Genomic DNA, 25,199 nt, shown 5'->3' with positions numbered 1-25,199 from the left:
ATTTTAAACCATATTTACAAGACCTTGGACTTAAAGTAGTAATGTTCAACAGCAATGTGACGTACGCCTGTCCATTCCATTGTAGGCCATTCAGTCAAGGCTCTTTGAAATCAACAAAACCAGCGTCATTTTTAACTTGGTTTGATTCAAGAAATAGATTGATACATCTTACCAAAAGTCAAAGCTCTTGTTAAAATGGTTCTATTATATATCTGTGTAAAAGTAATTTCAATTTGGGTCATTCATTCAAGGCTCTTTAAAATCAACAAAACCAGCGTCATTTTAACTTGTTTTAATTCAAGAAACAGATTGTTTTTTAACCGATAGCCCAAGCTCTTGTTAAAATGGTTCTATTACACATCTGTGTAAAAATAATGGATTTTCACCTCTTAGGCATTAAAAACTGTATTCCTTGTTCGATATCCAGAATCACCAAAACAATATAGATTTATTTTCAGAATGATTAGGATTTTGTCGACTTAACATATAATTCGTCATTGTCAAACTGTAATCGACTTTTTTGTTTGTTCTGGCTTTGTTTTTGTTTTGTTTTTTGAGAAGGGGGGGGGGGGAGGTGGGGATTCACTGTTGGTATCGCGAACACTTTTCTGGTATGAATGTACACAATAAAAAGACTAACAGAGGCTCGGATGAAAATAATAAATATGCATTTCATCTCCAATATTACAAAATACAGTATTATGGGCCAGCTAATTTAACAACCAATAAAAAGATTAACAACTAACGAAAACTTTCAAAAAAACACTTTAGAAAGAAAATGGGGGGATAACATAGCGAAAATGCTTATTTGGTTAACTCGTAAAATACAATTTCAAATTCATTTCCTTTTTTCAGTTATCAATTTAATAATATTAAAATACAAATTTGCAAAAGCTCGATTGCTTCAGTTTGAAATATTTTAACAAACGATTAGACAAAAGTGCCTTAAATGTTGGTAATATCGAACCCACAACTTAAAAAGCTTAGTTCCATACCTTCACCTGAAGTGTCGTGCTTTAACCACTGAGCTATTTTACACATTTCACACAGCAACAAATATTCGACATGTACTCTGGCCACGAATTTACGGACATGTATCAATTCTTTAAAACGTTCAATTGTTGGAATACTATGTATAATATGTATAATGGGTCAACATCGTTTTTGTTGATTAAAATTGATTCGGTTTTTTTTCCGTTTTTTCTTCAGTTGATCTTATTTAGACTATGACAAAAATATATATGGAGCACAGCCCCACTCTAAAAACAAAAAGGCATTGAAGTTCTAAAACATGACATTATTTGGAGTTTTATATACAAACACGCTGGTTTAAATCAAAAAATTTCAATTATTGAACATACAATGTATTTAAGGGTTACAAATCAATGTTATTTCAAAGATACATTGGTTTAAATAATTTTTTTTTTCAAAATCATCCGATTTGTTAATATTTAAATTTTACAGTATTTTATCCTACTAAATATACTAAAGGCACAGAATAGATACGTTTTAAACTATCAGCAATAGACTGTGTTTAACAAAAGAAACAAGAGATGTTTGTGAAACACTTATGCCCCCCTCCCTTGGAAACATCCACAAAAAAATGAACGTTAACTTAAATAACTCGAATTTTTCTAAGTTCAAGGGCCATGACTCTGTCAAAAATTGCTCTATCATACCCAGTATCAAACGTTACCTAGATATTATCATGATAAACCTGGGTACCAAATTTCATTTCAATATGTTCATCCTCTGCGAAGAAAATGAACGGAAACTGCTAAAAACTAGAATTTTTCTACGTCCAAGGGCCATAACTCTGTCGAAAATGGCTCGATCGTACCCAATATCGAACTTGACCTAGATATTATCATGATAAACCTGGGTACCAAATTTCATTTCAATATGTTCATCCCCTGCGAAGAAAATGAACGGAAACTGTTGGTGGACCGACCGACCGACAGACCGACAGACCAACCGACAGACAGCAGCAAAGCAATATGCCCTCCCTTCTTCGAAGGGGGCGTAATAATTGCTAACCCTGATTAACAACTTTTCCTTATTTAATAAATGACTTCATTAATGATAGGATTCAACATTACTGGAGGTATTTTATCAAATTCACAGAACAGCTGTTGTTGAAAATGACAAACAAAATCATAAGTGTAATTTGTTCTATCATATAGAACGTATAATTCACAACATTTCCTATGTATCTGAAATTTTTAATAAAAAATCATCATAATATTTACTCCAACGTGAATAATGCCATGTTTGAAATTGTTTATTTCAAATATCTTTTTATTTATTGCAAACAATTGCCCATCATCAAATTTTAAAAACAAGGAATACATTTAATCAGAAAAAAACTTGAGTGTTCATGAGTGACTCATACATAGTCAAGTGACCTAGATATATACTTGCCACTAGTTTAATGGACTCTTCAACACTTTGGTCAAAATCGTATGTCGTGTTATCATTAAAAGCCGCGAATTAAGGGACATTTGCATACAATACACTGGAACTAAAAGTATTGGAAAATCCATCAAGGTAGATGACAAATGTGGACCTCTGGGTTCTTTTTTTTTCGGGACCCTTAAACTCCAAAAGATTAAAAGCAATGGGTTTTGTTCACATTATAAACATTTTTTTAAGGTGGGCTAGATGTCTATTCAACTTCCTGCAGAATCACTTTCATTTATTTCATTTGAACTTTCTTCATCAGATTTATTCAACTTTGCGTAATTTTCGAATAGCATTTTATGGGTTTCATGCATAAATGATGAAATATAAGCTTTCACTTTAACAGGAGGGTCTATAAGCTTAGGAAAATTACTGCTCCTGACATTCCGAAATTGCAGTTTGTGTTCATACACATTGATTATCTCTCTGGCAATGTTAAAGAAGTTGCTTTTGAACATTTTGTATCTTTCAGTTAGACCACTACAAAAATATCTGTAGTTAACTGTTAACCAACAAACAAGAATTGCACAGTAAGAAAACCTACATGACAATTCATTCTCAAAGAGGGGTATAGTAGAACTCTCTAGCAAAACATCATGTTCTGAATCATAAAGCATAACTATAAGCTCAGAACTTCCTATTCCAATGCATGGGGTTAAAAAATGATCACGATTTGGGTGTCTTTTTTTCTGGAGAAAAGAAAAAACAATGGTTTGTGCAATGATTTGTGGGTTTTCTATCAAAGAAGCCTTCAATTTCACTTCAACAGGAGATTTTTCACCAGGGGTCTCTGGAGTATCTGGCTGCTCATCAAGTGATTCCACTGCCAAATCATTGTTGATGATGATATCTAAATTTCCATGCCACACCTCTGGATTTCCTGAAAAGTAGTAAAATAAGAAGTTTTTACCTTTCCACTAGAGTGTTACTCGTTGCAATAATATATCATTCTCTCACCAGAGGTCGTGCTACACAAGTTTCGCTTACACCTCTGTGAACGCCCGATGTACAAGATTCTTGTACAAACTTAAAAGATGGGCAAAATGTAATTAAAATCTATGTAGTTATTCCTTTTATCTATGAATATGATTATAAATAATTAAATTTAAATCTTTAACGCCTTTATTTATTTTTAATTCAACGTTACTGGAAGAACTATTTTGCAGAGATAAAAATTAAAATATGATCACATGATCTAGTTTGACAGATGTTTGAAAAATCAGTTTCTGTACGCTACCGATTTATCGATGATTTTACATTAATCAGCAGCAATGTCATCTCATGTGATGTTTTTAAACGTGTCCTCAAAGTCTTCGCCCGTCGATGACTCTTCAAGCTGATTGTACAGAAGAAACGAATCAACAATGCCATGTGCTCGCCATGCTTGTTTTGATCATGTGACAGACTATTTTTCCGGCGTTAACAGAGGTGTAAGCGAAACTTGTGTAGCATGACCTCTGGTGAGAGAATGATAATATATAGCTGAAAACTTACATGAAGTTGGTGTCAGCAAGAATCAAAGAAAGGAAGTTACCAATAGGTAATCTAACTGATTGTCATTCTTTCAAATATGCCATATTCTGTCAACAGAGCAAGTGGCAGAGAAAAGACTAAGAATAGAAATGAATTACTTCGACAGGAAAAAATAGACCAACATGCTTTGATGGTCACTTGAGTACCTTCACCCTTGAATGGACTTGTCAGGGAGTCTCATGTTTGCATGTTAAGTTTGAGTCTAAACCCTTATCTGAGACTCCTCCCCCGCTTTGATTGACGTTTGCAAATATCAATTCATAAATTGGGGAGGGGGAAGGCAAGAGTCAGAAAAATCTCTAATTATTTATTCCCTACCCTGCTTTACATATGGGAGTAGAGAAGATATACACATTTTCATAATTGGCCACATTGTTCTCACCTTAGGGCCTAAACCCCTGAACCAGCTATGAATTTTACAATTTTGGTTGAGGGCTTCATGGACATCATACAGTCTCTGAAACGTTCTACTTTCAAATTTTTCTTTGTGTTCATTGTGCGCTCACCGTGCACTCAAAGTGCGTTCACCTTGCTATGCCCAAAAATGGCTAACATTTAACTCGTAATTAACGGTGCCTTGAGATTTGAAGACACGTTTTAAATAGCGCATTCCTTCGTATTGAGTCGAGATACGTAAATAGGCTAATTGTATTCAGCGCGTCAGTGCGCCCGCGCGTCAATCTCATCTCTTTAATTCCAACTAAAATCTTCCCATAGTTAAACATTCAAATGACGTCGAATTTTATTTATTTAAAAGCATTATCGCTTATATTAATGACTAGAAATATCGAGCCCGATAGTAATTACATTGTCTCAGTTGAAACAAAAGCTTTCACGGTGGGTGGTTGAGCTTTCATACACGAACATCGCAGATTTATTCTCTAGCGTCGCAAACCAATTTTTTGTATTTCATTTGTATTTCATGATTTCACCTTGGATTTTGTTCTATTTTGCTATAACTTTGAGGGGTTAGAGTTTTTATTTCAATTCAGTGAACATCACCATGTAATATTTTAAATGTTTAATACAACATTGATCCTGGATTCTAGCCTACTCTTGTAAGACTAATCTTGGCCATACAATGCTTTACAGGGTATCGTTTCACAAACACATACTGTCCGTATATGTCAATAATAAGGATATATAATCGTCTTGAAATTGGACTTGTTGAGCCAATAGCCCAACTGGTCTAAACATTATTTGAGACGGGGTATTGGACGTCCAATATGTTTTACATGCATAGTTAAGTGATATTGCTGCAAGATTTGTCCATACTGTCCTTAATGTGAATGTTTATAAAGGGCTAAGCATCGATTGTCTGAGTAATTAATATTATATGGTTTGTGACCAGATCTAGAAGGCACATGACTTGTACAGACATTTTCTACAAGTTCAATTTCTCCAGCACCTAATCCCGATATTGTTAATTATCAAGTAATAACTTCTTGCCAATTTAAAAATAAATATTGATACACGGTATTCAGACCCGTAGCATTGGGGGTTTGGGTGATGAAGAATCAAGTTAAAAAAATTCCCAAATGTTCAGCAGCCTAATCTGGGGGTGGGGGTTGGGGTCGACGACGCCTGATAACTTCAATTTCATTGCATAATCGGATATCCACGGGTTATCGCGTTATTTACTTATCACGCTTATAGGATATTAGTAAAAGACGCGACCACCCGTGGGTATCAACATGCCCATGATTTCACTGTTCCTTTCTTTTGTTATCAGTCTGGCACCCGCACAGTATAACCAAATAATACATGTTTCCCTCTCCAGAACCTGTACCCTATTACATGATAAATGAATAGTATCCAGCATTCGATTTATTTGCGTGTATGGTGGTTCGTGGCAAAGATGTCTGACGTTAAAATATTTACTTAAATAATATGATAATTTTCTGTACTATAATAATAAATGCAACTTATTTGCAAGAAATATGTTTAACATCAGTTAGCGGCTGTGACCCCCCCCTCCCCCCCCCCCCCCCCCCCCCAAATGCTCTCGACGTTACAATAAAGCTGATTTTAGTCCTATATATAGCATTGTATGGAAATAACATGAAGTTTGATGAAAAAACTTTTAATTGTATTGTACACACCTTTTGTATCAAAACAGTTTTAGATTTCTTTCTCTTATTCATTTATCGTCTCTTTTTTCTCATAGTAAGTGCCTCAATTAAATCATATAAATTCACAGATATCGAAGTATTTATTACTTTGTGTATTGTTCACTACTCATTTGGGCTGAGTGAAACACGTGCCCGATGATAATAAAATCGTATAATCGATAATTTAATTTTCAAACAAAATCTGTTGCGCGAGCGCGCCGAATACAATATTAGCCCGTAAATAAATGAATATAGATTTGAACGTGTGATGCCACAGTGATCTTGCGCTAGTTTTCCCGTGATAAATTAAGAGGTGTGTCATGTTGTATATTTTGAATTTACCGGGAGGCAGTAAATACAAAATTTACAACATGAATTAAGTTGTCATGTTGTAAATTTTGTTTTTAATGCCACCTGGTAAATTCAAAATTTACAACATTACAGGTGGATCAAACATCTGTAATGTGTGTACTATAGCTATTTCAGTATAAACTTTGATACTTGCCTTAGATAATTTGTGGGGTTTTTAGTGGGGCTTTTTTAATTTTGATTTTTGATAGAGATCATATAATTATATATTTACATTTTCCATAGTGTAAAAATAATTGCCACCCGGCACCACGTCTGCCGACGGATGAGGACCTGACACCTGAATCAACTTTCTTTACATAAATCATTTCTTTAAACCGTTTTTATGATTTGTATACCCAAATGTATATATGATGGCAATTATATATGATATTTTATTCTAATTACCATATATACCTATATTATACATTATACATAATGAAATGTCATTGCTGTTACTTGTAATTCCTGTTACCAATCACAGAAGTGTTTATGATAAGCTTATTGAATAATATGATTGCTTCTAAATTCAATATCTATATTTGATGTGTCTAACGTTATCAAACATACTTGATGTGCTTAAAACAAGTTATTTGCACACAAATAATGTCAAACTATCCCATCATGTCATTACTGTTTGTGTCCTTCCTGTTACAGTAACAGAAATGACAAAATCACTATATATTGTACAGTAAATTATATAGACAACTACTGCTGATATTGATTCTAAATGGATACTAGAGAGGTATTCTATTGATAAACTTTGAAAGTTAAAAGAAGTAAATTTCTTGTTTATTTAGGGAGTTACATTGGTAACAGTATTGACACTTGGGGAAGATAACCATGCAGTGATTCCTCTGAGAGAAATTTTTTTCATTTATTTGATGTGAACGGGTTATATTTTCCCTACCATCAAACTTAATGAATAAAGTGGACTATTTTTGTATAATTTAGAAGAGTTTGATTATATTGTAATCAATTTATTCTTTATTTTACAACCTGGTAACAGGAATGACATTTATTTAAGGACAAGTACATTGGCTGAAATATATTGCGTATCTAATTTGCAAAATATGAAAAAATAATAACAAAATCCAAGTGAAGAAAATACTAAAAATTTGTTGTTATTAATAATCAAAGTATTGAAGGTCCTGAAAAGCGATAAGCTGTCCCTACAAGAGCAAAAAATAATAGCATTATACTACATGTGTAATTATGAATAAATTGAAAAGTTAACATACGTCATATATATAGCCAAGATATTGCTTTTTTTGTATAAATTGAACTGCAAACAATATCCAGAACTGCATTCAATAACCGTGATGCGTGCATAGCCGCTATGTTATAGATATCTACTTTATGTCTATTGAATGTTAAGCTAGCCTATTTTACCGACATCACAGCCTGTGTACTTATGAATGAAACCCCATCGCAACATGCTGTTTACACAACTACGTATGCTCTTTGACCTTTTAAATGCACTGATAAATATTCTCTTATTTTAAATCTTTGATGTTTAAGAAAACAAGAGGCCCATGGGCCACATTGCTCACCTGAACAACACTAGACATAATAAAATCAGCTAAATATAAACCTACATCAAACTTTGAACCTTACATGTGGCCCAATAATTATCCAGGTCCACAGTCTAAACAACTGAGAATCAACAAATGTCAATATGATTGCATATTAGTAATACAATATACTTAATATTTTTGAGAATGATCAAATTTATTTCCAATGTAAAAATTTGATCCCCCACCTATATAGTTTCATACTTTTTTATTTCATTTTTTAAGATTTATCTCTATATATATAACACTACCTGAGAACGCTTTCACTCAAGTAACAGCTTTCTGCTCAATTGATTTTCAAAACTAAGATATTTCTCTTTACATTCTTATGTAAAAACTTGACCCCCAAATTGTGGCCCCATTGAACACCAGGGGATCATGATTTGAACAAACTTGAATTTACACTGAGGATGCTTCCTTACAGCTTTTCTGGCCAATTGGTTCTTGAGAAGAAGATTTTTAAAGATATTTCTCTATATATTCCTATGCAAAAAATTTGACCCCCAATTGTAGCCCCACTATACCCCCTGGGGATCATGATTTGAATAAACTTGAATCTACACTATCTGAGGATGCTTCAACGCAAGTTCCAGCTTTTCTGGCCAATTGGTTCTAGAGAAGAAGATTTTTAAAGATATTTCTCTATACATTCCTTTGTAAAAAATTTGACCCCCAATTGTTGCTTCACCGTACCCCTGGGTTTCATGATCAGCTCAGGTGAGCTAAAAAATATTGTGATAATTTGTGTGCTGCTACATTTGCCTTTACACCGATACCGAAGCCGAGTACTTCTTTGCATTCTATTATTAGATTTTGAGTCATCAGATTATTTTTAGATGATTATAGGTGGCACTTATTCGGAAGTGGCATCCCCGAAAAGCAATGCCAACTAGAACTGTCCTAATGGGACTAATACCCCCGCAAGGCTAATTTCAAATGGGACAAAAATAAAGGTTTGGAACACATACAAAAAAAAATTCTAGAATTGTAAAAAAAAAAATTAGTTAACAAAGAAAAATTAAAATCAGAATTGTCAGAATTTCACTGTAAATACATATCTATAACAGTAATACATTTACAAATGTATGTATCTGATGATATATTTTTTTTTAAAATTTAATTGATTTAAAGAAAAACCAACAAAATGACAATAACCCCTCCCTTTGCAGTAAATGAAAATACCGGTATCCAAGCAATGCTCATCTGTTGATAAAACTTTCAATATCTTTCTAATAAGAGTCTTGACACATGCAATTAGTTGTTTCAAATTTTCCCCACTTTCTCCTATGGCACAATGGAACTCCATATCAGAAAATTGATCCCATAGGACTATGATTTTCTTTGATGAGCTTGTTAAATTTAATAAACTCCCAAAACATTACCATAATTACCATACTATGTAAAAATATGTAAAAAAGAAAATTTAATATTACAAACAATTTTAAAATTGCCAAAACACTACAATCATATCAGTAATTTTGAATTTCATTTAAATTAATGCCCAATAGGGTCACTTCATCAACTTACTTGACAAATAAATTTAAACAACCTCAAATAGTTTAACTTCTTTATTAAAAATGATATAATTATTTATTTCCTTATAATGATAGAACTTTTTGTTTACATGAAACAGTTTTATAATAGCCCCAAAACCATCACCCATTTTACAGATTATCAATTTCCCCTAAACACATGCTCGATCTGAACCATGGCTCAGATAATGGCTCCCTTGGGACAAATGAATTCAGCCACACTTGTCTTTGATGTTCTTATTAGCTCCTAAGAATTTATCACTGACAAACAACAACTTTGCATTGTCAGTTGATAGAATACTTATAAAAAAATATTTTTTTTTTATTAATTAAGACATAAAGACAAAAAATCTCCATCTGGATGTATTTATATAAATATATTTTAGAGTGTTTTCTATTAATTAATTAATAAAATCTGTAAGGATTACCTCCCTTACTTTTCAACATTAGTATACAATATATAGAATAAGGAAAATGAAAACTGTCATAAAATCATTAAATCGTGTCTGATCTAAAAAAAAAATTGCAGGTGCACATCTTCAGATAGTGTTCAACATATGTACAAATTTTCAAACTGTTCCATGCAGTAATAAAAAATTCTATAGGGGGGACAAAGTTGCGTCTACAGACAGACGGACGGACAGACAGACGGACAGACGGACGGACAGACAGACGGACAGACGGACAGGGTGAAACCAATATACCCCCCTAAACTTCGTTTGCGGGGGTATAATAAGCACTTTGCTTACTGCGTACGATTAGCGCTTAAAAATCACTTAAGCTAATTAAGCATACCTTTAGTATGGACAAAGCTTAAGAAATGATGTACAAAGCCTTTTTCTTAGAATTTGCACAGTACTTTTCATAAACAATTGAAGAAAAATAATGTCATCACACTTTGACATGTGCCCCCAAAAACACAAATTCAATGATTTTTTAAATGATATTACTTCAAAATCATCATGTAAGTATTATATTTTAATTTGGATAGAAATCTATTCCAGAATTTTTTTTAATTATTTTTTCTCTTACAAGAACGCTTTTCCACATTTTTTTCAATTGAAAAAGAAAAGTAATGCACACATTTTTTGTAATGGTCACTACTTAAACTCTGATTAAATTTTCATGTTATTTTTGTATTGATTTATATATATATTTAGTAACTCAAACACATTATAAACTTTTCATCCTTAAAAAGAACACCATTTAAAAAAAAAAATTCTAATGGCTAAAAATGATACAGATATAATTATAACCTCACCTATACTGGTATCACCATAGGTTCCTGTCATTGTACAAGAATCTTCTCCACAAAAACATTGATCCCCTTTTTTTCCATTACAATTTTTGTCAACCAGATAGCAGGAAGATGTTGCTAATTTTCCCAACAGATGATTGGCCACAAGTACTGTCCGTTCAGTTCCTGACATGGACCGAAATTTCAGAGGATCAGAGAGATTGAGGCGTCTATCTGTTACAAAAAATCGATCATGAAGGATTAATTTGTGATAATAACTTTTGACATACCTTTTTATGGTTTTGTTGGCACACACAAATAATAAACATAGTAATAAGAAACACAAATGACCCCAAGTGGAAATAGATGCTTTTATTTATTCTATACCCATCAATATTCCTTAATTAATAAAAACCATGCATTCTTTTTGCAGAGTGTGATAGTTCTTTCAGAGCACCACACTGGTTCACCATTTTTTATGGAAGGGTAAATAATAAATTTATCATTGCATGGACCCTATCTCTATAAAGCAGAAAATATATAAGGAGGTAAAACAGAGTTTTTAAAATATAATTCCCACCAGAACAAGAGGTCCATAAGCCACATTGCTCACCTGAGGAACAGTAGGTATGATAAAATCAGCTTAATGGAATCATAATACAATGTAGTATTAATAATACATGTAGATCCTGTATAAATAAAAATAATTTATTTCCACTGGATATTCTTATGTTTATTATCATTACTCCCTTTTCTAACAGGATGATTTTGTAGTAATATCACATATTGAGCATTGCAGCTCTCAAAATGTTTATAAATGGGACATAAACCTACATCGAACTCTGAACCCCTTGTAAGACCCAATCGTCCAGATATCATCCAGAAGCCAAAATCTAAACTTTATTAAACAATCACCTGGCTGATTAGTTTCTGAGAAGAAGATTTTTAAAGATTTACTCCTAATATTCCGATGTAAAAATTCCACCCCCATTGTGGCCCAGCTCTTCGCCCAGGAATCATGATTTTTACAACTTTAAATCTACATTACCTGAGGATGCTTCCAAACAAGTGTCAGCTTTTCTGGCTTATTAGTTTCTGAGAAGATGATTTTTAAAGATTTACTCTATATATTCCTAATATGTAGAAATTTGATCCCCAATTGTGGCCCCACTTTACCCCTGGGGGTAATGATTTTCACAACTTTAAATATACACTACCTGAGAATGCTTCCACACAAGTTCCAGTTTTCATGGCTAATAATTAGTTTCTGAGAAGAAGATTTACTCTATATATTCCTATGTAATTTTTAAAGTTGACCCCCCCCCCCCCACCCATTGTGGCCCCACCCTATCCCCCCCCCGCCCCCCCCCCCCCCCCCCCCCCCGGGGGTCATGATTTTTACAACTTTGAATCTACACTACCTGAGGATGCTTCCACACAAGTTTCAGCTTTCCTGGCCTAACGGTTTCTTAGAAGAAGATTTTGAAAGATTTACTCAATATATTCCTATGTAAAAAGTCGACCCTCCATTGTGGCCCCATCCTACCCCCGAGGGGTCATGATTTTTACAACTTTGATTCTACACTACCTGAGGATGCTTCCACACAAGTTTCAGCTTTCCTGGCCAAATGGTTCTTGAGAAGAAGATTTTTGAAAATTTCTTCTCAAGAAAATTTTCATTAATTCTTAATTATCTCCCCTTGTAAGAGGGCCTGGTCCTTAATTTTCACAACTTTGAATCCCCTTAGGCTAGGGATGCTTTGTGTTAAGTTTGAATGAAATTGGCTCAGTGGTTCTTGAGAAGATGTTGAAAATGTAAAAAGTTTACGGACAGACAGACGGACGGTAGACAGACGGATGACAGACAAAATGTGATCAGAAAAGTTCACTTGAGCTTTCAGCTCAGATGAGCTAATAAAACAGAAAAAACTATGTTTAAATAACCATTTACATAATTAACTGTTGAAATATGTCTTAAAATTAATTTGGATAAGGTGAAAAAATGAGATCGCGCCTATATCAGAAGAGTTATTGCTTAAAGAGTTCCCTCCCCTTTTGGGATCACTTGTGCGTTTGAAATGTGTATTGATTTGACAGACCTTCCAGATTGAGAATTTAAATGCAAAAGTTCAAGTGCAATGCGACTATAGATATTATTAAACTTGGTATGATTTTCTTCCGTTTTACGAGTTCTTAATGAAAACTGATGCTCATTTGTTGAGAGATGAAGGTTTACTATGTAATTTTAATCAAAATATACAAAATTTCACTATTTTAGGAACAAGTAGCCAGTTTTTTAAGAAATTTACATAACTATTGAACTTTACAACTGAATGAACATTGATTTCTATGATGTATAGATAATTTTGAATACGTTGCCATATTACTTACTCAAAACTTTCTTTGCCTTGCCCTTGAACTTTTTGTCTCAATTTAGCATTGACAGTTTTTGTCTAAAAGGCGCCCCCGTGACTGTCAAATTTAGACATGGTCAAGTTAAGATGACCCATATTTTTACAAAAACACTCGAAATAGTTTAGAACGATTCATAATGCAGAAATAAATAAAAACCAAACGACCTCCTTTAACTGCTGTTTGAAAGCAAAATGTTGCCTTAGGTAGCAAGGGACAGTTTCGAATAAAGTACCCGTCAATATTTTTGTAAAATTGAGAGTTGCTGTACTTGAAGGCTTATGAGTGTTGCTAAAATTCATGAAATGATTTTTAATGATTATCATTAGTTAGAGGGGTGTCTATTGTTGAAATTGATATGCAATATGTAGGCCCCTTATGTTAGGTACATGAGAATCAGAAGTAAAATGCGAAACCTGCGGCTATGACTGTTGTGCTGACTTTACACAGTGAAATTGCAAGTTACAGACGGGAGGTAAAATAACACGAAAAGTAGGTGGATGGGACATTGAAAACTAAACACCGGTAAGTTTGTGACATGTGATAGTGCAACATGCACGCGGTACGGAAGGTCAACCCTCTGCAGGGAATTAGCTGGGGGAGGTCTAAAAAGCTGAAAAATCATGAAAAATTAGCAAAAGATGAAAGGGTCAAAATCTCATAAAAACCAGTGTGTAGAGAATTTTACAGGTTTTGATTAGTAATTTTCTTCAGAAATTGGTGATTGGCCTTATAAAGAGTGAATTAAAGGTATTTGTGCTGAATGGGAACTGAGGAAATTCTAGTTACAGAGTTCCGAAGACATGCATCCCTTGGCTACAATGAATTGTATCAAAAAAACTGTCCCCTGCCACCTTCAAGACTACATGGTATTTTCATATTTCTCCTTTGAGTTTCATTTTGAGTGGATTTTGTACCATAAGTAATACATTTTGTGAAAATGGATGATTTTCTTGGCTGTAGATGTCATGACATGATTTATTAGCCAAAATATTCAAGGGGAGTAACTCCCTCTTCAATGTGTAGAATGACCACCACTAGAGTAAATTGGCTTAGAGAGTAGGCATTTCCTATCCTGATGACAATTAATAGGCTTAAGTTAATTACTGAGATAAGAATAAATACTTTAAAACAGTTTTTATCAATTAAATCATTAAATTTATGAATTTGCAGCCATTTTGCTGTCTGATTTTATGAAATAACATTAATCCACCTGACTTATATCACCCAATTTTTTTAAAACAGCATATTTTTATTTCAAATGAACTTTACATGTAGACAAATGCAGTTATCAAAGTATACAATATGTCAAAAAACTGAAGTTTTTGCTCCTTCCTATCAAAAAATGGTATTTTAGATGTATTTACAGAATTGAAAAAGCCACCCCTTCTTTCCAATGGACTCCATTACCATTACATGTAGGCTATGTAAATGTACATTTGACCTTGAAATAACATCTGCTTTGATAATTACTCTTGAAATGAACAAAAAACAACATATTTTTACCCTTTTATTGTATATATGCATCAAAAATGTAGAAAAACATGTAAAATTTGAACATTTTTCATAGAATTCTCATCCGTCCCCAGGTACCCGGGTGTGTTTGAATTTCATTTTAATTAAATGCACACATCACACTTGTAGGTCTTACTAATTTAGCAAAGTTAAAAGGAGACTAGAAACCAGACTATATAAGATATCCACTAAATATGATTATAAGCGTAGTTTTTCATGAAAACAAGAAATCACATGTAGGGCGACATGACTTTTTGTGAATAAAAATGCTACAAATCATCCATTTACCAAAAAAAAATCAATTTTAGATATCAGTGATGGTTGTTTTCAATTATGTGTCAGAAATGACTCAAGGAAACTGCCACAAGTTTCATAATATTAGGTTAAAGTGTTCAAACTAATGCTTCATGTGAAAATCAAAAGATAGGGGGAGGGTATACATGTAAAGGGATTCCTAAGTGATGTGATGCTTTTATCCTAATAATATCAAGCAGATGTATGTAGTATTGAATAAGGTTTCTTATTTAAGGAGGTTGAACAACAGTTGACCTCTAAAAGATTAGGTAAAGATGCTTTATTTATGGAGAGCCCTGTGAATCTGTGTTAAACAGAGGAAAGTGGAAATGGTGGGTTCACTTAAATGGCCATATTTTTATTAAACCTCAATGGAATTGGCAAAATGTGGTGTACTTTTTTTCAGAATAGCATAAGCTTTTTAATTTTAAGACAAAATGACTTTTCAGAGAATGTTAGTGTATGTTAAAGGTAGCAAGGGACAGTTTCGAATAAAGTACCCGTCAATATTTTTGTAAAATTGAGAGTTGCTGTACTTGAAGGCTTATGAGTGTTGCTAAAATTCATGAAATGATTTTTAATGATTATCATTAGTTAGAGGGGTGTCTATTGTTGAAATTGATATGCAATATGTAGGCCCCTTATGTTAGGTACATGAGAATCAGAAGTAAAATGCGAAACCTGCGGCTATGACTGTTGTGCTGACTTTACACAGTGAAATTGCAAGTTACAGACGGGAGGTAAAATAACACGAAAAGTAGGTGGATGGGACATTGAAAACTAAACACCGGTAAGTTTGTGACATGTGATAGTGCAACATGCACGCGGTACGGAAGGTCAACCCTCTGCAGGGAATTAGCTGGGGGAGGTCTAAAAAGCTGAAAAATCATGAAAAATTAGCAAAAGATGAAAGGGTCAAAATCTCATAAAAACCAGTGTGTAGAGAATTTTACAGGTTTTGATTAGTAATTTTCTTCAGAAATTGGTGATTGGCCTTATAAAGAGTGAATTAAAGGTATTTGTGCTGAATGGGAACTGAGGAAATTCTAGTTACAGAGTTCCGAAGACATGCATCCCTTGGCTACAATGAATTGTATCAAAAAAACTGTCCCCTGCCACCTTAACTGTCCTGCGTGATTAGGTATGATTAAACATTTACACAATGTCTTGATCGATCAAAGCTTTTTGTGCAGTTTTGTGAATTTGTCTAGTGTATGTTTTGTAATAGACACGATGTGCACAATTACATTATATGTGATTTATAAGTTGTGAATGATTGAAATTGATTCTTTTTTTAATTTTGGGGATTTCGATGTCACGGGGTCCAGCTTAACTCATTTTAAAAACAGTTTTGCTAAAATGTTACAAGGTATTAATATTACAAGGTATTATATATTATATATAATAAAGATAAGTTTAGATTTTATTGAGTCATGCTTTATTGTGATGGATTTTTTTATGTATAATTTTTTGGTGTTTAATTTTACCTATTGTTGACGAAATATCTAAAGCTTTTATATGTGTATTGAATGAATTGTAAAATACAATAATACACAATTCGATGGTAATTTCATGATTTTATAAAAGATAAAAATCAAACATACATATTACATTCATATCCATATTATTGTAACAACTGAATGCGCCATATATATAAATGAAAACATTACTGTTAAAAATCATGTTTTTCAACAAGTTATCGCAAGTGCGCTGGGGGGAAAAGGATAAAGTCATACAACAGCACTTGACGTAAAGCTGCTATAATGTCACAAACGGCGTAAGGGGCAAAGAGTTAAGGCCATGAAGGTCAGTTGTATTAGTACTTTTGCACCACATTGAATTTTTTATTTAAGTGGGATTTTTTTATTCATTTGGCATACATCAAGTAAATTCCTCATTAATGCGGGAGTTTTTTGTTACTGAAGTTTTTAGGGGGCATAGTTCCCGTTTAGCGTAATCATTCCTCAATAGGGTAACTGTGCCCAACCAGTACTGGCATGCGACTAGAAAGAATAATCTTACCGTGACCAGGCTACGCTCAGGTCACAGTAAGAATTCGTCCCATATACTTGCAATGTAGCAGCCGCGAAGCGGATCTGCTACGCGTCAATTTTAATTCCGTTAAAAATAATATGCAGGGTAAAAACACATTTTTATACATAACAAACCTTTTTGAACATGCATATGTAGTTAAGTCCACAAAATATCCATTTAATCGGTCGTACCAAGGCATTTTGTTAATATACATGTTTGAATTTGCCTGCCATTTTGTCGGAAATCGCACTCTCAATGTGTGGGGTTTTATCGTTAACATGGTGACTGTAACAGCGAATTTTCAAATGTGATGTTAAAAGTTGCAGCGATTTCGTTGCAAAAACAGTTTAAGTTGTAAAATGGGATTATAAAGGAGCAACATTGTAGGTAATTGAGACCAATTATATGAAAATTTAGGCGAGATACCGCACGATATAATTTTTTATTTGCTACGAAGCGAGCATATGGGATGAATTCTATCGTTAAATCGGGTCCGAAGGACATCTGTCATTTTAACGATAGAACATTTTATCTAGCGTCAGTATAGCACGAATACGCCTCTATATCTAAATTGAGATATATACGTACATAAGTATAAAGAACGCTTTTTTTATTAGCTGCAGCTGTTGTCCACTTGCACTGATGATAGGAATCGAAAGTTAAGAGTCCAAAGAAGGAGGCAATTATAACCGTGCTTTGAATAAAATATATCATTTTCAATACAGAAACACTTTCTTTAAACCCAACTTCAGGGATGCATATTATTTCGAACTTTTTTTTTAAACACCCATGCGGAAAGATGGACACATATATTATTTTATTATTTTAAAAGTAAACATGGTATACATGTAAGAGTACTTGCAAAATGGACATGATTTTGAAAATTTAACGTAACTTACCGCCTTTTAGAAGATCCATCAGTTTATTAAAGACAAAAAGCGTTTGTTTTTCCTTAGGAATCTTTTTACTCACTTCAAAATCTCTTAAAATCGATATGCCATTTCGGAACACATCGCCAAATAAGACACGAGTATCGTAGGGTTTTGTATCACAAAATGCCTTGGAAAACGATGCAGCATGCGACGATGTTGCGTTACAGCATTCTATTTTTAACGGAGTAAGGATAATACTTGAATCATTCATGTCAGCACAAATTTGAATCAAGGCATCTAACAACTCCTTTTCCACGTCTCCCTCTGACTCCGTGCGTCTTTTCTTCGACCCAGACGACATTTCATGTAGTCTTCTATATTACTATTTTAGCACCAGCCTAAGCACCATCTTCACTGCGCATGCGCCAAAATTCTGTTTACTTTCCGCTTTCATTTGCCCAGGGACGTATATACGTCCCTGATTTGCCTTACTAGACATCCGTGCATTAATGCCATGAATTCACCGCTGATATATATATATAAATATATCAACTTATAATTAAGCGAATATTTTTTTCATTGAAAAGGAAAGTATTGGTGTACCTGTGTATCTCAGTTTGACATGTCGGTTTCACCGGGAAATGTTGCAAGCAGAACAAAAATGATTTGTAACTATACAGTAAAGTATACAGGTAAAATATTTCGTATACTATGAATGAAATATTTTTGGATTACTACATGGCAATTTTTATATCGCATCCTATATTAGCTGAGGTCGCTGTATATCATTAAATCATCATACAAGCCCTCGATCTTGACATCTCGGGAGGTGTGGGGGGGGGGGGGTATATATGTCACGTTAAATAAAAAAAAATAAGCTAATCATAGTTTCACAACCGATAAACTAGGTTTATCATTGTCTGCCACTTTACTTGCCATCTTGACTGAATGCCAACTAGTGGTATCATTAAGTTTAATTACTTTTTAATAGTTTGAAAAGATGACAGTATACATGTATATGTTTGTTTTACTGAATGAACGACTGTAGAAAGACTTATAATACTTATCATAATACTCAATAAACAATCCTGATTTCCACAATCTCTTTTGCATATATTTCAAAACAAGTTTTTGAAAATGAGATAAAGAATTAAAATTAAATGCACCATGTTTGTGTGACCTGTGAGACACTAGCACCAAATTGATTCTTAAATACATGTAGGATATACAAGGGTTATTGTCCCTAAATAGCATAGACAAGTGGCATTCAGTAAATCGAAGACACAGGGAGTTGTTTGTGCCACAAAGGATTCAAATAATTTACATTAAATTAAATTTTCGATTTCAAATTTTGTATTAATTAAAGTATACTTGTTCATAATTTCGACATATGCAGCGCAATGTAAAAATGATAAAGTAAAATCAACATACTATTGAAATAAGAATCCCAAGGATGAGGACTTCTCAAATAAAAAAAAAATCAAATAGGAATGCATTAAGATTTTCACAAACTTTATTCTTATTTGCATAAAACATGATTTGGTTACAGCGAAAATTTAAAATAAAATCATAGTGCGCATGTCGTTTTGGGACAAGATGAAATGTGAACTCAAAGTAAAATGATGCCAGCGTATTCTAGAGCTGCGCATCAATGACTAATAAAATTTTAAAAAACCTGAAATTAATCATAATCTAATTAACAAAATTACAAAAAACATATAAACACTAGCACCATGAATATACAGTCTTAATAACACTAGCACCATACATAACACTAGCACCATACATACACAGCGATAATAACACTAGCGCCATACATAACACTAACACCATATATATACACCATAATAACACCAGCACCAGATATATACAGTCTTAATTACGCTTACACCATACACAACATCAGCACCATTAATATACAGCAATAATAAAACTTAAACCATACATATACAACCATAACAACACTAGCACCATACATATACAGCCATAATAACACTAAAACCATACATAACACAAGCACCATACATATACAGCCATATTAACACTAGCACCATACATATACAGCCATAATAACACTAGCACCATACATATTCAGCCATAATACGACTAGCACCATGCATATACAGTCTAAATAACACTAGCACCATACATAAACAGCCATAATAACACTAGCACCATACATATACAGCGATGATAACACTAGCGCCACACATATCACTAGCACCATATATATACAGCCATTATAACACTAGCACCATACATATACAGCCATAATAACACTAGCACCATACATATACAGCCATAATACCACTAGCACCATACATATACAGTCTTAATAACACTAGCACCATACATAAACAGCCATAATAAAACTAGCACCATTCATAAACAGCCATAATAACACTAGCACAATACAAATACAGTCTTAATAACACTGGCACCATACATAACACTAGCACCATATATATACAGCCATAATAACACTAGCACCATACATAAACAGCCATAATAACACTAGCACCATACATATACACACTTAATAACACTAGCACCATAAATAACACTAGCACCATACGTATACAGCCATAATAACACTACCACCATGCATATACAGTCTTAATAACACTAGCATCATACATAACACTAGCACCATACATATACAGCCATAATAACATTAAAACCATACATAACACTAGCACCATACATATACAGCCATAATAACACTAGCACCATACATATTCAGCCATAATACGACTAGCACCATGCATATACAGTCTAAATAACACTAGCACCATACATAAACAGCCATAATAACACTAGCACCATACATATACAGCGATGATAACACTAGCGCCACACATATCACTAGCACCATATATATACAGCCATAATAACACTAGCACCATACATATACAGTCTTAATAACACTAACACCATACATATACAGCCATAATAACACTAACACCATTCATATACAGCCATAATAACACTAGCACAATACAAATACAGTCTTAATAACACTGGCACCATACATAACACTAGCACCATATATATACAGCCATAATAACACTAGCACCATACATAAAGAGCCATAATAACACTAGCACCATACATATACACACTTAATAACACTAGCACCATAAATAACACTAGCACCATACATATACAGCCATAATAACACTACCACCATGCATATACAGTCTTAATAACACTAGCATCATACATAACACAAGCACCATACATATACAGCCATAATAACATTAAAACCATACATATACACACTTAATAACACAAGCACCATAAATAACACTAGCACCATACATATACAGCCATAATAACACTACCACCATGCATATACAGTCTTAATAACACTAGCATCATACATAACACAAGCACCATACATATACAGCCATAATAACACTAGCACCATACATATACAGCCATAATACCACTAGCACCATACATAAACAGTCTTAATAACACTAGCACCATACATAAACAGCCATAATAACCCTAGCACCATTCAAATACAGCGATAATAACACTAGCATCATGCATAACACGAGCACCATATATAAACAGCCATAATAACACTAAAACCATACATAACACTAGCACCATACATATACAGCCATAATAACACTAGCACCATACATATACAGCCATAATAACACTAGCACCACACATAACACTAGCACCATTCATATACAGCCATAATAAAACTAGCTTCATACATAAAAATAGCACCATATATATACACAATAATAACACTAGCACCATACATATACAGTCTTAATAACACTAATATCATGCATAACACAAGCGACATATATATACAGCTATAATAACACTACAACAATACATATACAGCCATAATAACATTAAAACCATACATATACAACCAAAACAACAGTAGCACAATACATATACAGTCTTAATAATACTAGTATCATATATAACACTAGCACCATACATATACAGCCATAATAACACTAGCACCATACATTACACTAGCACCTTACATATACAGCCATAATAACACTAGCACCATACATATACAGCCATAATACCACTAGCACCATATATACAGTCTTAATAACACTAGCACCATACATAAACAGCCATAATAACACTAGCGCCATTCATAAACAGCCATAATAACACTAGCACAATACAAATACAGTCTTAATAACACTGGCACCATACATAACACTAGCACTATATATATACAGCCATGATAACACTAGCACCATACATAAACAGCAATAATAACACTAGCACCATACATATACACACTTAATAACACTAGCACCATAAATAACACTAGAACCATACATATACAGCCATAATAACACTACCACCATGCATATACAGTCTTAATAACACTAGCATCATGCATAACATTAGCACCATACATATACAGCCATAATAACATTAAAACCATACATAACACTAGCACCATACATATACAGCCATAATAACACTAGCACCATACATATACAGCCATTATACCACTAGCACCATACATAAACAGTATTAATAACACTAGCACCATACATAAACAGCCATAATAACCCTAGCACCATTCAAATACAGCGATAATAACACTAGCATCATGCATAACACGAGCACCATATATAAACAGCCATAATAACACTAAAACCATACATAACACTAGCACCATACATATACAGCCATAATAACACTAGCACCATACATATACAGCCATAATAACACTAGCACCATACATATACAGCCATAATACCACTAGCACCATACATATACAGTCTTAATAACACTAGCACCATACATATACAGTCTTAATAACACTAGCATCATACATAACACTAGCACAATACATACACAGCCATAATTACACTAGCACCACACATAACACTAGGACCATTCATATACAGCCATAATAAAACTAGCTTCATACATAAAAATAGCACCATATATATACACAATAATAACACTAGCACCATACATATACAGTCTTAATCACACTAATACCATACATGACACAAGCACCATATATATACAGCTATAATAACACTAAAACAATACATATACAGCCATAATAACACTAAAACCATACATATACAACCAAAACAACACTAGCACAATACATATACAGTCTTAATAACACTAGTATCATACATAACACTAGCACCATACATATACAGACATAATAACACTAGCACCATACAATACACTGGCACCTAACATATACAGCCATAATAACACTAGCACCATACATATACAGCCATAATACCACTAGCACCATATATATACAGTTTTAATAAGACTAGCACCATACATATACCGTCTTAATAACACTAGCACCATACATATACAGCGATAATAACACTAGAGCCATACATAACACTAGCACCATATATATACAACCATATTAACACTAGCACTATACATAAACAGTCTTAATAACACTTACACCATACATAACACAAGCACCATATATATACAGCCATAATAATACTAGCACCATACATAAACAGCCATAAAAACACTAGCACCATACATATACAGTCTTAATAACACTAGCACTATATATACATATAAAGTCTTAATAACACTAGCATCATACATAATACTAGCACCATACATATACAGCCATAATAACACTTGCGCCATACATATACAGTCTTAATAACACTAACACCATACATAACACAAGCACCATATATATACATCTATAGTAGCACTAAAAAATAACATATACAGCCATAATAACACTAGCACAATACATATACAGCGATAATAACACTAGCGCCATAGATGACACTAGCACCTTATATATACAGCCATAATAACACCAGCACAATACATATACAGTCTTAATAACACTAACACCATACATAACACAAGCACCATATATAAACAGCCATAATAACACTAAACCATACATATACAACCATAGTTACACTAGCACCATACATATACAGTCTTAATAACACTAGCACCATACATAACACTAGCACCTTACATATACAGCCAAAATAACACTAGCATCATATTTAAACTGCTTAATAACACTAGAACCATACATATGCAGCCATAATAACACTAGCACAATACATATACAGTCTAAATAACTCTAGCACCATACATATACAGCCATAATAACACTAGCACCATACATATACAGCCAAAATAACACTAGCTTTGTACTAGCACAACAAAAGCACCATATTTATACGCAATAATAACACTAGCACCATACATATAGAGTTTTAATAACACTAATACCATACATAACACAAGCACCATATATATACAGCTATAATAACACTACAACAATACATATACAGCCATAAAAACACTAAAACCATACATATACAACCATAACACTAGCACCATACATATACAGTCTTAATAACACTAGTATCATACATAACACTAGCACCATACATATACAGCCATAATAACACTAGCACCATGCATTACACTAGCACCATACATATACAGCCATAATAACACTAGCACCATACATATACAGCCATAATACCACTAGCACCATTCATATACAGTCTTAATAAGACTAGCACCATACATAAACAGCCACAATACCACTAGCACCATACATATACAGCAAAAACAACACTAGAGCCATACATAACACTAGCAACATAAATATACAACCATAATAACACTAGCACTATACATAAACAGTCTTAATAACACTTACACCATACATAACACAAGCACCATATAAATACAGCCATAATAACACTAGCACCATACATAAACAGCCATAAAAACACTAGCACCATACATATACAGTCTTAATAACACTAGCACTATACATATAAAGTCTTAATACCCAGAAATAATTGTTGACTTTGCTTATTTTGTATATTCACGGGGGTATTACTTATAGTGACGCTTCGTGGTTTATAAAGCGTAAACTGTCCCAAGTTATGTTATATCGTATAACATATGTCAAAATCAAATTCATTCCTTAATAAACCTGATTTATTATTTTAGGACAAATGGAAAATTTGTAGTTGCTGTTGATACAGGCTGGCAGAAAACAGGGAGTGGAAGATCCTATGACAGTCTCTTAGGCAAAATGGAGCTAAATTTTTAAGTCACCTGAGTCACTCATGTGACCTATTGCAATTGGTTTTTGTCAGTCGTGCGCATTGCTTAACATCTATTGTGTAATAACAATTTTAACTCCTTGAAAACTAAGAAACATGTTTGATATAATATATATCTTTCATATATCGATAAACTATATTAAGCATAACTCA

General features: G+C 33.4%; 1 protein-coding gene across 1 annotated transcript; it reads right to left on the bottom strand.

The window, feature by feature from the left end:
* Positions 1 to 569: 569 nt before the first annotated feature.
* Positions 570 to 18,350, bottom strand: LOC117685937 (uncharacterized). The gene is made up of 3 exons (XM_066081853.1): positions 17,950 to 18,350; positions 10,820 to 11,029; positions 570 to 3,340 (listed from the first exon to the last, which is right to left on the bottom strand). The coding sequence occupies exons 1-3, from the start codon at positions 18,281 to 18,283 to the stop codon at positions 2,670 to 2,672; spliced, it is 1,215 nt and encodes a 404-aa protein (XP_065937925.1). The 5' UTR covers positions 18,284 to 18,350; the 3' UTR covers positions 570 to 2,669.
* Positions 18,351 to 25,199: the final 6,849 nt, after the last annotated feature.

Source organism: Magallana gigas, chromosome 4, assembly GCF_963853765.1.
Source record: "Magallana gigas chromosome 4, xbMagGiga1.1, whole genome shotgun sequence".
NCBI classification, from domain to species: Eukaryota; Metazoa; Mollusca; class Bivalvia; order Ostreida; family Ostreidae; genus Magallana; species Magallana gigas.
Note: the sequence above shows the minus strand (reverse complement) of the source record. Positions and strands in the feature narration are given on the sequence as shown.